The sequence below is a fragment of the Vigna unguiculata genome, chromosome 4 (genome assembly GCF_037176805.1).
Source record: "Vigna unguiculata cultivar grain cowpea cultivar isolate G323 ecotype 2 chromosome 4, ASM3717680v1, whole genome shotgun sequence".
Taxonomy (NCBI): Eukaryota; Viridiplantae; Streptophyta; class Magnoliopsida; order Fabales; family Fabaceae; genus Vigna; species Vigna unguiculata.
The window spans coordinates 49,056,947-49,071,346 of NC_140795.1; the positions used below are offsets into that span (position 1 = coordinate 49,056,947).

General features: G+C 30.1%; 1 protein-coding gene across 1 annotated transcript; it reads left to right on the forward strand.

The window, feature by feature from the left end:
* The first annotated feature begins 991 nt into the window (after positions 1-991).
* LOC146887367 (uncharacterized) lies at positions 992-5,250 on the forward strand. The gene is made up of 2 exons (XM_085672246.1): positions 992-1,985; positions 5,183-5,250. The coding sequence occupies exons 1-2, from the start codon at positions 992-994 to the stop codon at positions 5,248-5,250; spliced, it is 1,062 nt and encodes a 353-aa protein (XP_085528372.1).
* Positions 5,251-14,400: the final 9,150 nt, after the last annotated feature.

The window sequence follows — 14,400 nt, forward strand, 5'->3', positions numbered from 1 at the left end:
ATCTCTAGTTACGTATTGACCCTTTTTATTCATTTATATCTATTTTAATTATTCATTGATCCTATCTATTTATTTATTTATATAATTATATGGTTTAATATTGAAATAAAAATTATGATAAATAAAGATTTGATTAATGTAGTTGGAGGTATGACCTTGGGGATTTAAACGAGTTAGTATCACTCAAGATGAGATGTTCTTGAGTTACTTTGTTGGCCATGAACTCATTTATCCTGACTAGTCACTACAAAATTAATCAATGTCTTTATAAAAGTATAATAAAGATCCCGTTTTATGGAATTGGAAGAATTTTCATTTCATTTTATTTATTATGATATGTTATTTTTTTTTGTGTGATATTTGTCTCACTTCCCTATTTCTTTTGATTGTGTGCGAAAAACAAAATTTTATAACATTATCATAGATGGCTGCTCCGAACACGCCTGATCCCTTCTTCGCCGACATTGTGGCTGTTTTTCCGAGAAATGCATGGCAAACTAATGTAGTGAATAATTCTGTAACATTTCAGGGAACGGGAAACTCTACCATTACTTTTCTCTCTGCTCCGAATGCACCGATTGTCATCGAAAGACAAATCGGAGTTACCTTTTATTTACCCCCAACAGTCCAAGTGAATCCTATCCATAACCTTTTCCCTCCACCTGTTTGATAAACCGCATATGAGGGGGAAACTGTAAATAAATAACCCTTCTTCCTCTTCCAGTATAGGAAATATAAAATGTACTAAACAATGTGGATATAGGAAGTATATAATATTGTAAATATATATATAAATGTGAATATTTTAAATATAATTATATCTTAGTGTATAAATTTTCGCCTCTAAATATTTATAAGTATACTGTAATAAATAAATAAATAGAATTTTTTTTATCGTCACATTAGATGGTATCAGAGCGATGTTTCATGCAAGATCTGTGAAATGTGCTCATTATATATATATATTTCTTTCTAACTCATACAATTCCAGATGGCAAACATTAGAAGAAACAATGAATTAACTGAAGCAATGCAAGCTATCCGAGACATGTTTGCTGCTCTAATGAGGAATCAAAGACCTGAAGGAAACCCTGAATCACAAGGATTAGCTGAATTTAGGAGAAACAAACCCCCACAATTCTCTGGAGGATATGATCCAGAAAGGGCTGAATTATGGATTAAAGAAATGGAGAAAATATTTCGAGTTATGAACTGTGCTGACAACCAAAAGGTGAATTATGTTGTATTTATGTTATTAGGAGAAGCCGAATATTGGTGGGATGGTACCAGAAGATTACTTGAAGGAGGAAGAATAATTATTACCTGGGATGTATTTAGAACAAGGTTTTTAGAAAAATATTTCCCTAATGATGTGAGGAGAGCAAAAGAAATAGAGTTCATGCAGTTGAAACAAGGAAGTATGACTGTAGGGGAATATGCTTCCAAGTTTGAAGAATTAGGAAAATACTCTACTTTCTTTTATCACCCAGAGCAAAGGATGAAATGTATAAAATTTGAAAATGGACTTAGAGATGAATTGAGAAAAGCAGTAGGGATACTAGAAATTGCTGATTTTCCTATGCTTATTCACAAGTGTAGATTTTTGGAAGATTTTGAGAACAACCAAAATATCAAACCAAAGTATTTTGGACCCCAGACAAATAAAAATAAACGCAATGAGGGAAAACCTTACAATCGCCCACAATGGAGGACCCAATCCAACCAATCTTCATCAGGAAATTCTAGTAGACCTGTATATGATCATATCAGATGCTTTAAATGCGGACAAGGTCATCATGCTAAAGATTGTCACCTTAAAGGACCAGTCTGTTTCAAGTGTGGGAAACTTGGTCACATATTCTCTGAGTGTGGACAACAGAAGCCACATTTCAATCCAACTGCAACCAAGACAAGACCTACCACAACAGGAAGAGTGTACACCATGACTGGAGCTGAAGCTGCTAAAAACCATGATCTAATTCAAGGTATGTGTTTTATTAAAGGAAAAACTTTAAATGTACTGTATGACTCAGGTGCAACTCACTCATTCATTTCCAATCATTGTGTTCAACATCTTAATATGTCGACCTCTTTTCTAAAAACTAGTTTGGTTGTTTCAACTCCCACAAATGACTCAGTAATAACCAATAGAGTTTGTTTAGACTGTCCACTGTTCATTGAGAATACAAAATTCCTTGTAAATTTAATATGTCTACCTTTATCTCAATTAGATGTAATCTTAGGTATGGACTGGTTATCTTCCAATCAAGTCCTTTTGGATTGTGCTAAGAAATCAGTGATATTTCCAAACTCTGAGAATCTTCTAAAATCACCTACCAATTCAAAAAGTGAGCCTTTAAGGAATGAAATTCGAAGGTACTTGTTATTATCTTCTATGGAAATAAAAGAGGAAGTTGAGTTGAAAAATATAGCAGTTGTTCAAAATTTTCCTGAAGTCTTTCCCAATGATAATCCTGGTTTACCACCTAATAGAGAAATTGAATTTTCCATAGATCTGATGCCTGGAGTTGAACCAATCTCTATGGCACCATATAGGATGTCACCCTCTGAATTAGCAGAATTGAAGAAACAATTAGAAGAGTTACTTGAAAAACAGTTCATTCGTCCTAGTGTGTCACCTTGGGGAGCCCCTGTTTTGTTAGTTAAAAAGAAAGATGGAAGTTTTAGGTTGTGCGTAGATTACCGTCAATTAAATAAATTCACCATAAAGAATAAATACCCTCTTCCTAGAATAGATGACTTGATGGACCAATTGAGAGGAGCCTCTGTATTTTCTAAGATAAATTTAAGGTCCGGATATCATCAGATTAGAGTAAAAGTAGAAGACATACAAAAAACTGCTTTCAGAACTAGGTATGGTCATTATGAATATCAAGTGATGCCTTTTGGTGTGACCAATGCTCCTGCAATATTCATGGATTACATGAATAGGATCTTTCATCCATTTTTAGATCAATTTGTGGTTGTTTTTATAGATGACATTCTTATTTACTCTAAGACTCTTGAGGAACATGAGAAACACCATCGAATTGTCTTGCAAATCTTGAAAGAAAAGAAATTGTATGCTAAATTGTCTAAGTGTGAATTCTAGTTAGAGGAAGTAAAATTCTTAGGACATGTGATTTCCAATAACGGAGTGTCAGTGGATCCAACCAAAGTAGAAGCAGTTTTACAATGGGAACCACCAAAAACAGTGACTGAGATTCGCAGTTTTCTCGGTTTGGCAGGATATTATAGGAGATTCATTGAGGGATTTTCTAAAATAGCTTTGCCTTTTACCCAACTCACCAAAAAGGGCCAAGCTTTTGTGTGGACAGAAAAATGTGAAAATAGTTTTCAAGAACTCAAGAAAAGATTAACCACTTCACCTGTTTTAGCATTACCCAATCCTAATGGACACTTTGTTATATTTTGTGATGCTTCCAAAATGGGATTAGGTTGTGTTCTTATGCAAGATAGAAGGGTAGTGGCATATGCTTCTAGACAATTAAGAACACACGAGAAAAATTACCCAACCCATGATCTAGAACTAGCTGCCATTGTTTTTGCACTTAAGATATGGAGACATTATATTTATGGTGGAAAGTTTGAAGTTTTTAGTGATCATAAGAGTCTCAAATACTTGTTTGATCAAAAGGAATTAAATATGAGACAAAGAAGATGGATGGAATTTCTGAAAGATTATGATTTTGAATTACAGTACCACCCAGGTAAGGCAAATGTAGTGGCAGATGCGTTAAGTAGAAAATCTTTACATATCTCCTCACTAATGATTCATGAAATAAATTTGTTAGAAAAATTTAGAGACATGAATCTGTCAGTCACCCTAAGCCATGATAAAATGCAATTAAACTCCATTCAGATCATTAACAATTTACAAAAGCAAATCCATGAGGCACAAGAAAGTGATGAGTTAATTAATAAGAAAAAGAAATTGATAGGTCAAAGGGGTGGGGAGGATTTTGGCATAGATAAAACCGGAACTTTAAGATTTAAGGACAGGATGTGTGTACCCAATAATGAGGAAATTAAGGAAATGATTCTAGAAGAAGCACATAAAAGCAAATTAAGCATACATCCGGGCACAACAAAAATGTATCAAGATCTCATAAAAATGTTTTGGTGGCCCAAAATGAAAAAGGAAGTGGCGCAATATGTAGCAAAATGTCTAGTTTGTCAAAAAGCTAAAATAGAACACCAAAAGCCAGCAGGAATGCTACAATCCTTAGATATACCTGAATGGAAATGGGATAGTATAGCAATGGATTTTGTAGTTGGCCTCCCACGAACCGTTCAAAAATTTGATTCCATATGGGTTATCGTGGATAGGTTAACAAAGTCTGCTCATTTCTTACCCATTAACATTAGGTATTCGTTGGAAAAATTGACTAATTTATACATAAGAGAAATTGTCAGGTTACATGGAGTTCCAATAAGTATTATATCTGATAGGGACCCTAGATTCACTTCAAAATTTTGGAGAAGTTTACATCAAGCCTTAGGTACCAAGCTTCACCTTAGCTCAGCTTATCATCCCCAAACTGATGGACAATATGAACGAACCATTCAATCTTTGGAAGATTTGCTGAGAGCTTGTGTGTTAGAAAATTCTGATAGTTGGGATCGATACCTGCCTTTGATTGAGTTCACCTATAACAATAGTTTCCATTCCAGCATAGGTATGGCACCTTATGAAGCATTATATGGGAGGAAATGTAGAACACCTTTGTGTTGGTTTGAGACCGGTGATAATTTAGTATTAGGTCCTGACATGATTCAACAGACAACAGAGAAAATCATAATGATCAGGGACAAATTGAGAGCAACTCAAAGTAGACAGAAAAGTTATGCTGACAAGAAAAGACGACCTCTTGAATTTCAAGAAGGTGATCATGTATTCTTGAAAGTAACACCAACCACTGGAATTGGTAGAGTGATGAAATCAAAGAAACTCACTCCCCGGTTTATTGGCCCTTACCAAATTCTTAGAAAAATAGGTCTTGTTGCTTATCAAATTTGCTTACCTATGTTCCTTTCCAACCTTCATAATGTCTTTCATGTGTCTCAATTAAGAAAATATATTTCTGATCCAACTCATGTGATAAGACCTGATACAGTACAATTAAAGAATAACCTTACATTTGACGCAATACCCGTACAGATTATGGACAAGAAGGTCAAAGAATTGAGAGGCAGACAAATCCCTCTAGTGAAGGTCATGTGGAATGAAACTAATGGAGATATTACATGGGAATTATAAGAGAAAATAACAAACCTTTACCCTTATTTATTTCAAAAATAAATAAATAAATGAATAATTTCGAGGACGAAATTTCTTTTAGTAGGGGAGAATTGTAACATTCATAAATCAATAAATAATGTATTACTTTATAAGTATTTTATTATATATTACTATTAATATATATATATATATATATATATATATATATATATATATATATATATATATATATATAAACTTATAGGTAAGCTAACATATTAGGTAAAAAAAAAAAACAATTGGTATAATAATTTTGTTTCGGTTATAATACATAAATTTCATCCATATCAATATGCATTCTGATACATGTACGGTTAGTTAATAGGTAAATAAAATAATAATAATATAACTGTAGAATATAAGTATATGATAAATATACGTATATATGTTGCAGCAGGAATGACGTACTGAAAGGATAAAAGAAGATAAAATATCTTCTAACCATAATCTATAACTAACCTAATAAGAACTACACCATTAAAATACTTAGTTTAATTGAAACTAAGTAATCATTACTCTACCACTATAAATAGCAAAGAGATGTTAGAAGGCAAATGTGGAAAAGATACGGGAGAAGCTGTAGTGAACAAAAATAGAATAGAGGAAAATAACAGAGTGAGAGCGTAGTAGCAAACAGATCCACTTATCACCTTGGTGTTTTTTTTTACAATAATTAAGGTAAGGGAATGAGACATCCATCACTTTATCTTTTTACTTCGATTATTTGTTTTTATCTATTAGTAATTTTTATCTTGATATCTACCCTAAGTAAGGTGTCCCTAACCTCATTCTAATTTATATTTAGTTCCCAATCTTATTTACTTATTTCCACTTATGCACTGGTCCTATTTATTTAATTTATATTTATTCTCATTTACTTATTTATATTTATCTCTAGTTACGTATTGACCATTTTTATTCATTTATATCTATTTTAATTATTCATTGATCCTATCTATTTATTTATTTATATAATTATATGGTTTAATATTGAAGTAAAAATTATGATAAATAAAGATTTGATTAATGTAGTTGGAGGTATGACCTTGGGGATTTAAACGAGTTAGTATCACTCAAGATGAGATGTTCTTGAGTTACTTTGTTGGCCATGAACTCATTTATCCTGACTAGTCACTACAAAATTAATCAATATCTTTATAAAAGTATAATAAAGATCCCGTTTTATGGAATTGGAAGAATTTTCATTTCATTTTATTTATTATGATATGTTATTTTTTTTTGTGATATTTGTCTCACTTCCCTATTTCTTTTGATTGTGTGCGAAAAACAAAATTTTATAACATTATCATAGATGGCTGCTCCGAACACGCCTGATCCCTTCTTCGCCGACATTGTGGCTGTTTTTCCAGGAAATGCATGACAAACCAATGTAGTGAATAATTCTGTAACATTTCAGGGAACGGGAAACTCTATCATTACTTTTCTCTCTGCTCCGAATGCACCGATTGTCATCGAAAGACAAATCGGAGTTACCTTTTATTTACCCCCAACAGTCCAAGTGAATCCTATCCATAACTTTTTCCCTCCACCTGTTTGATAAACCGCATATGAGGGGGAAACTGTAAATAAATAACCCTTCTTCCTCTTCCAGTATAGGAAATATAAAATGTACTAAACAATGTGGATATAGGAAGTATATAATATTGTAAATATATATATAAATGTGAATATTTTAAATATAATTATATCTTAGTGTATAAATTTTCGCCTCTAAATATTTATAAGTATACTGTAATAAATAAATAAATAGAATTTTTTTTATCATCACAATACACACAACCAATATAAGATAACAATATAACAATCATATCACACACTTAACAAAACAACTAAACCGTAGGAAAAGATAAAAATTTTCAGTACCAAGAGACCAAAAAGATTTAACAAAGACTCAATTGAAAATAGCAAAATTTGTAAGGAACTTGAAATATTTTTCTTTTAATAAAGTGGACATAAATTTCACTTTATAAGCTATTTTCATAAAGTTGAATTAAAGGTTCAATTATTAATGAGTGATGGTTAGTTACTCATACGAGTATTTATATGTCTACTTCATTTCATAGGATTTCAAAGAGAAGAAATTAATCTTCTTTGGAGTTACCCTATCAAAGAGGCAAATTATGGATTCAATCTCCAAAATTATGATAATAGTTTGTTGGTTGTTAGTTCTTGCTTTGCAATTGAAATGCAGCGGTGCAATTCCAATTATTCCTTCAAAAGTTACGGTTGAAATAATCAACGAATTAAATATGTTATATTTGGTTCTTCGTTGCAAAGACAAGCATAAAGACTTGGGTTTTATTACGTTAAATGTTAATGAAACATATCGTTTTCGATTTTATCCTAATTACTTTCTTCCTGTAACATTGTACTTTTGTCGCTTCATATGGTTAGATGGTGATTATTATTTTAACATTTATGAAGAAAAAAGGGATGGATATTGTATACATGATCGATGTTTGTGGGAAATACTTGAGAATGGACCGTGTAAGATTAAACGTGAATATCGTCAATGTTTTATGTGGGATAAAGCTTTGGCAGGAAAAAATAATACTGTCTCTTCGTAATGGAATATAAATTTATGATTATTAAATAATATTTATATTATATATGGAGTTTCAAATTGAGTGTAGTTATTGTTAAGAAATGAACTTTAAATCTAATTTAATTCCAGAAACCTAATCTGTAAGGTGAGATTTGCATCCACTTATATACTATGAGACTAGATATAGTCGATGTGGAACTTCCAACACACCCCCTCATGTGGGTAGAACTATGGAAATAAGTCAATGTGGAACTTCTACCACACCCCTCCCACGTGGGTAGAACTTTGGAAATACAAATGTTACTACAATACCGGACTTGTAAGGAGAAGTTTGCACCAACTCATATAATATGAGATTTTGTTTATATATATATATATTTCATATTGTAGCCTTTTAAGAGTATAATAAAAAATCAAAGATTAAAGTATCAATTTGAGACTTTATTGAATTTTTTTTCTCTAACTTGACAACCTTTTGCAATATTTATGTTAACTTTTCAAAATCTCATGTATTAAAAAAACAAACAATATTTCAATATATGAAATTATTAATTATAAATACATAAATTTAGCAATATAAAAAAGTTTAAATTAACATAACAACCAACAAAAAATTAGTATTAAACATCTAAAAGATTTACAAAAAAATAAAAAATAAGGTATAAATTTTGAGACTTAATTAAATTTTAAAATACTTATTTTTATTGTTTAAAAATTTTAAAGAATATTTTTGCCACTATTAAATTAGTTATATATATATATATATTTATAATATTTTAATTAATAAAAGTAATTATTTTAACTTTCAAAATAAAAATATAAAATTAATGTTCATTTAATATTCCTTAAAGGGTGTGTTAGGTATTACTTGTTAGCATTTTCTATTAAGTAATATGATTATTTTGTATATTCACGATTTCAAAGCTCATTGGATCGCAAACTGTAACGCTTAATTAATTGTAATTTTAATGGCTGTGATTAACGTATGTAACAATTAACGCAAAAAGACAATTCCTAAATCAATGCAACTGCTACTAATTAATGTAACGTCTAACGTTTACAATAATAATCTCAAATGCCATTAATTGTAAAAAAAAAAACTAAAACACAACTTTTAAAAAATTGTAACTGATATGATTATTCAAATATCAATTACTATATTTCTTATAATTTTAATATTACTGTAGATGCCACCTTAATTAAATTGAATAATATCAAGCATGAGAGTGACCATTTTTTTTTCTTCAAAAAAACCATTTAAACTTATCTTTAATGTGTCATAATTTTTATAACCTCCTACTAAGTTTTGTTTTAATATAAGGATTCTATAAGTTTCACTCTAAAATTTTTTATTGACACTTAAAAAATTTATTTACTAATGTAAAACAATGAGAATAATAAATTTCATTTTTGGTCAACATATTTGAATAAAATATTGGAACTTAAATTTAGTTAATTGGATGACGTTATTTTATCTTATCATCCTGCTTATTTTGTCTTTTTTGTGTCAATAAATATGAAATTTTTTGATTAATATAAAATGACTGATGATTTTTATTACTCAATATGGTTTTATATTAACTACAAAATATCACATTTCAAAACATATTTATTAAATATTGATTAAATTGAGTAATATAATTATTAATTTTTTTAATACATTCATTTAACATGAGAGAAACAAGAATTGGTCACCCAAATAAGTTTATGTAATGTTTCAACATAAACTTTTACATCTTAATTATTTTGATACTCAAAATCTAAATAAATTAAAGTATATTAATAAAAACACTAAGGGATTTAATTAAATATTAAATAAATTGAGTAATATAATTATTAAAAAGCATTTAATGTATTCATTCAGCATTAGAGAAACGAGAATTGGTCACCTAAACAAGTTTATGTTACATTTGAACATGAACTTTTACATCTTAATTCCCCAAAATATAAATAAATTAAAGTGTATTGATTAGAAGAGATTTAATTAAATTGAGTAATGTAATTATTGAAAAATTGGTCACCTAAATAAGTTCATGTTACGTGAACTTTTATATCTTAATTATGTTGATACATCAAAATCTAAATAAATTAAAGCGTATAGATAAGAAAATTAAGGGATTTAATTAAATATTAAATAACTTGAGTAATATAATTATCAAAAAGCATTTAATATATTCATGAGAAAAAGAAGAATTGGTCACACAAATAAGTCTATGTTAGGTTTCAATATTGATACCCCAAAATCTAAATAAGTTGAAATGTTTTGATTAAAGATTTAACTAAATATTAATTAAATTGTGTAATATAATTATTAAAAAACATTTGATTCATTGAGCATGAGAGAATTATTAATATAACTAAATTATATTTACATTATATGGAGTTTTAATTTATATTACCCACATGTAGATACCAAAATTATTAATGGTTAAATTTAATGAAAAAGGTTTGAAAATGAGTTTTAAATTAATTAAATACCATAACACTATTTTATAGGGTAAACTTTGGATGTAATTGTAGTAGATATAAAATTTATCATGTTTAATTAGATTATCTCTAAAATGCTGTCGATCTAATTAGAGTTTATTTTTCAAAATCTCTTTGTTCTAAACAAAGACATTTCAGAAAATTGTTCACATTTTTAAAGTTTTAATTAAATTTTAAATTTCAAAAAATTTAGATAATTTAATTTGAGTTCCTATTAAATGTTGCCATTAAAAATTTATATTTGTCAATTGAGTTCATATAGTTTATTTTTTATTTTGTTTTTTTAATTAGGTGACATTATTTTATCTCAACGTGCTTATTTGTTTTTTTAAGAGATGTGAGATTTTGTGAACAATATAAAATGATAAATATGTTATGAATTAATGGTCGTCCATTGATTTATACAATCACTCATATGATTGATAATCATATTATTCATTACTCTTTATGATGTAATATTTTGTATTTACTATTTGATTTTATATCCTTTCTGGGTTACCATATTGTACCTATAAATAGGACTCGTCCTATCAGTAATGAGACACACATAAAAACAGAAGTTGCTCCCTACTCTCTCATTCTCTATTCTTCCTCTCCTTTGTCTCTCTTATTACCTTTATTTTATAACACGTTATCAGCACGAGGGTTATCCAACTGAGCGTGAAGGCATATTTTTTTTTTCTCCCTAAGAACAACGCTCTATATTCCTTAACCGAGGTTCTTTCTAATCTTTTTCTCATTCACAAACTTTATCTCATTTTCTTTTTTTTGTGTAATGATAATTGTTTGATTTATTTTTCTCTGTCATATTATTATTATTATTATTATTTGATTTTAATAATTTCATACATGAAATTTGATTATATTAATATTTTATGTGCTAGTTTTAAACACGCGAAACGTTGCAAAATTCTCTGTCATAATATTTTTATTATGACGATGATTATTATTAATATTATTATTTTGATGATGATGATTATTATTAATATTATTATTTTATGTGTTAGTTTTAAACACGCGAAACGTTGCAAAATTTGGATTTGTGACCCTTGATATTGTAAGGAAGAATTCCTTATATTGGATTTTAAATGTTGAAATATATTTAGATGCAATGGATATTGGGATACCATTAAATAAAGAAATAAAGCAACTAATTTGCTCATAACAAAAATATTGTGAAAAGAGACTTCACAAATATTGTGAATTTATTTCATGCCTATGCATGGCTGGCTGGACAAAGCAATAAAGCTTTTGATGAAAAATCATGAGATCCGCCTAATCTGCTCCATTCCCAGAAGTGAATGGAGCAATCAATATTATGAATTGATTTCATGCCTTCTTGTGGCTGAACAAAATAATGAGCTCTTGATGAAAAATCATGAGGCCCGACCAACTGGTTCTGCTCCATTCCCAGAAGTGAATGCAGCAACATCTGATCCATATAATCATGGACGAGGTCAAGACCATAATAATAATCGTGGTCGTAATTTTGGCCGTGGTCGTAGCCATGGTCGTGGTCGTGGTCGTGCTATTAATCATGGTCGTGGACATGGTTATAAAGGAAATTTTCAAAGAGAAACTTCATCAACAGAAGTGGAACAAGAATGCGAAAAAGGAAAAAGAAAGGGGTGAAAATAATGGCAAAAAGGCTGAAAATATATGTTACCGTTGTGGTAGTAAAGGTCATTGGACCCGTGCCTGTTATACACCAAAGCATCTTGTTGAACTCTACCAAGAATCACTTAAAAAGAAGAATGTAGAAACACACTTTGCTTATGAAGATGGTGATTCTGATTATGGTCATATGGATACTACTCATCTTGATATTGGTGATTTCTTTTCTAAACCCGATGGAAGCATTGATCACCTTATTGGTGATGGGAGTGTTAGAAAATAGTTTTATTTTATGATTAATTTTTAAGACAATGTTTTATATTTAATTCATGTTGCTTTTATATGTACAAGTTTTTATGTTTTTATGAATAAAATCCTCTATTTTATTTTTTTTTTTCTTTCTCTCCTCTTACAAAGTAATCTCTAATATTGATATTTATGTTTATATGAAGAATGAATATTGGCATTAACACCAATGATGAGGATCTGTGCCTTGCTGATAGTGCAACAACTCATACAATTCTCAAGAGTAATAAATTTTTCTCTACTTTGGTAATGCGAGAAGTCAATGTTAGTACTATTTCTGGTACTACAAATATAATTGAAGGCTCTGGAAGAGCTACAGTACTTCTGCCAAGAGGTACAAGATTGCATATTAAAAATGCATTTTATTCTCCTAAGTCCAATAGAAACTTATTAAGTTTCAAGGATATTCGTCTAAATGGATATCATATTGAGACAAATAATGAAGGAGATGTTGAATATCTTTATATCACTCAAATTGAGTCAAATAAAAAATGTGTATTGGAGAAATTATCAGCCTTCTCTTATGGCTTGTACTACACATATATTAATGCGATTGAGACGCATGTTATTGTAAGCCAGAAGCTTACAAATAAGAATGAATTTCTTGTTTGGCATGATCGGTTGGGTCATCCTGGATATATCATGATGCGAAAAATAGCTGAAAACTCATGTGGACATCCACTTAAAAGTCAAAAGCTTCTTCAGTCCAATGATTTCTCATGTACTGCATGTTCGCAGGGAAAATTGATAATAAGACCATCACCAGAAAAAATTAGAAATGAGTCAATCTCATTTTTAGAACGAATACAAGGTGATATTTGTGGTCCAATACACCCACCATGTGGATCATTTAGATATTTCATGGTATTAATTGATGCGTCCACTAGATGGTCACATATTTGTTTACTATCAACTCGAAATCAAGCATTTGCTAAGTTATTAGCACAATTGATCAAGTTAAGAGCCCACTTCCCAGATTATCCAATTAAGAAAATTCGTCTTGATAATGCTGGTGAATTTACATCTCATGCTTTTAATGAGTATTGTATGTCAATTGGAATTGAAGTTGAACATCCAGTAGCACATGTTCATACTCAAAATGGACTTGCAGAATCATTGATAAAACGTCTAAAATTGATTGCACGACCTTTACTTATGAAAGCTAATCTTCCAATGACTACTTGGGGATATGCAATTCTGCATGCTGCAGTATTGATTCGCATCAGACCAACAAGTTATCACAAATACTCTCCTTTACAGTTGGTTTTTGGTCAACAACCAAATATTTCTCATTTAAGAATTTTTGGGTGTGCTGTATATGTCCCAATTTCCCCACCAAAAAGGACTATGATGGGTCCTCAAAGACGTTTGGGAATATATGTTGGATATGATTCTCCATCGATAATAAAATATCTTGAACCATCAACAGGTGACTTATTTACAGCTCGATTTGCTGATAGTCATTTTGATGAATCAATTTTTCCAACGTTAGGGGGAGAAAGAAAGAAACTGGAAAAAGATATTGGTTGGAATGAATTATCATTATCTCATCTTGATCCTCGTACAAAAGAGTGTGAACTAGAAGTTCAACGGATAATTCATTTACAAAAATTGGCCAACCAATTACCAGATGCTTTTACTGACACAAAAAGGGTAACTAAGTCGCATATACCCGCTGCTAATACTCCAATCAGAATTGATATTCCTGTTGGACAATCTAATATAGCAAATGAATCTCAAACACGCCTAAAGCGTGGTAGGCCTTTGGGTTCCAAAGATAAAAATCCTCGTGTGAGAAAAAGGGAAAAAAGGCAAGATGGCCTAATCGAGGGGGTAAAAGTCCCAAAAGATTCTTTTGACATAATCAATGATTCGGTTCCAGAAGAACCTCAGGTACCTGAAATTGTTGAAAATGATGAGATCTCAATAAATTATGTCATGAATCATAAAATATGGAATCGAAATAAAGTCAATATTGACGAGGTTTTTGCATATAATGTAGCAAAGGATGTCATAAGTGACAATGATGATCAAGAACCAATGACAATTGAAGATTGTCGGCAAAGAAATGATTGGCCAAAATGGAAAGATGCAATCCAAGCAGAATTAGATTCGCTTGCTAAAC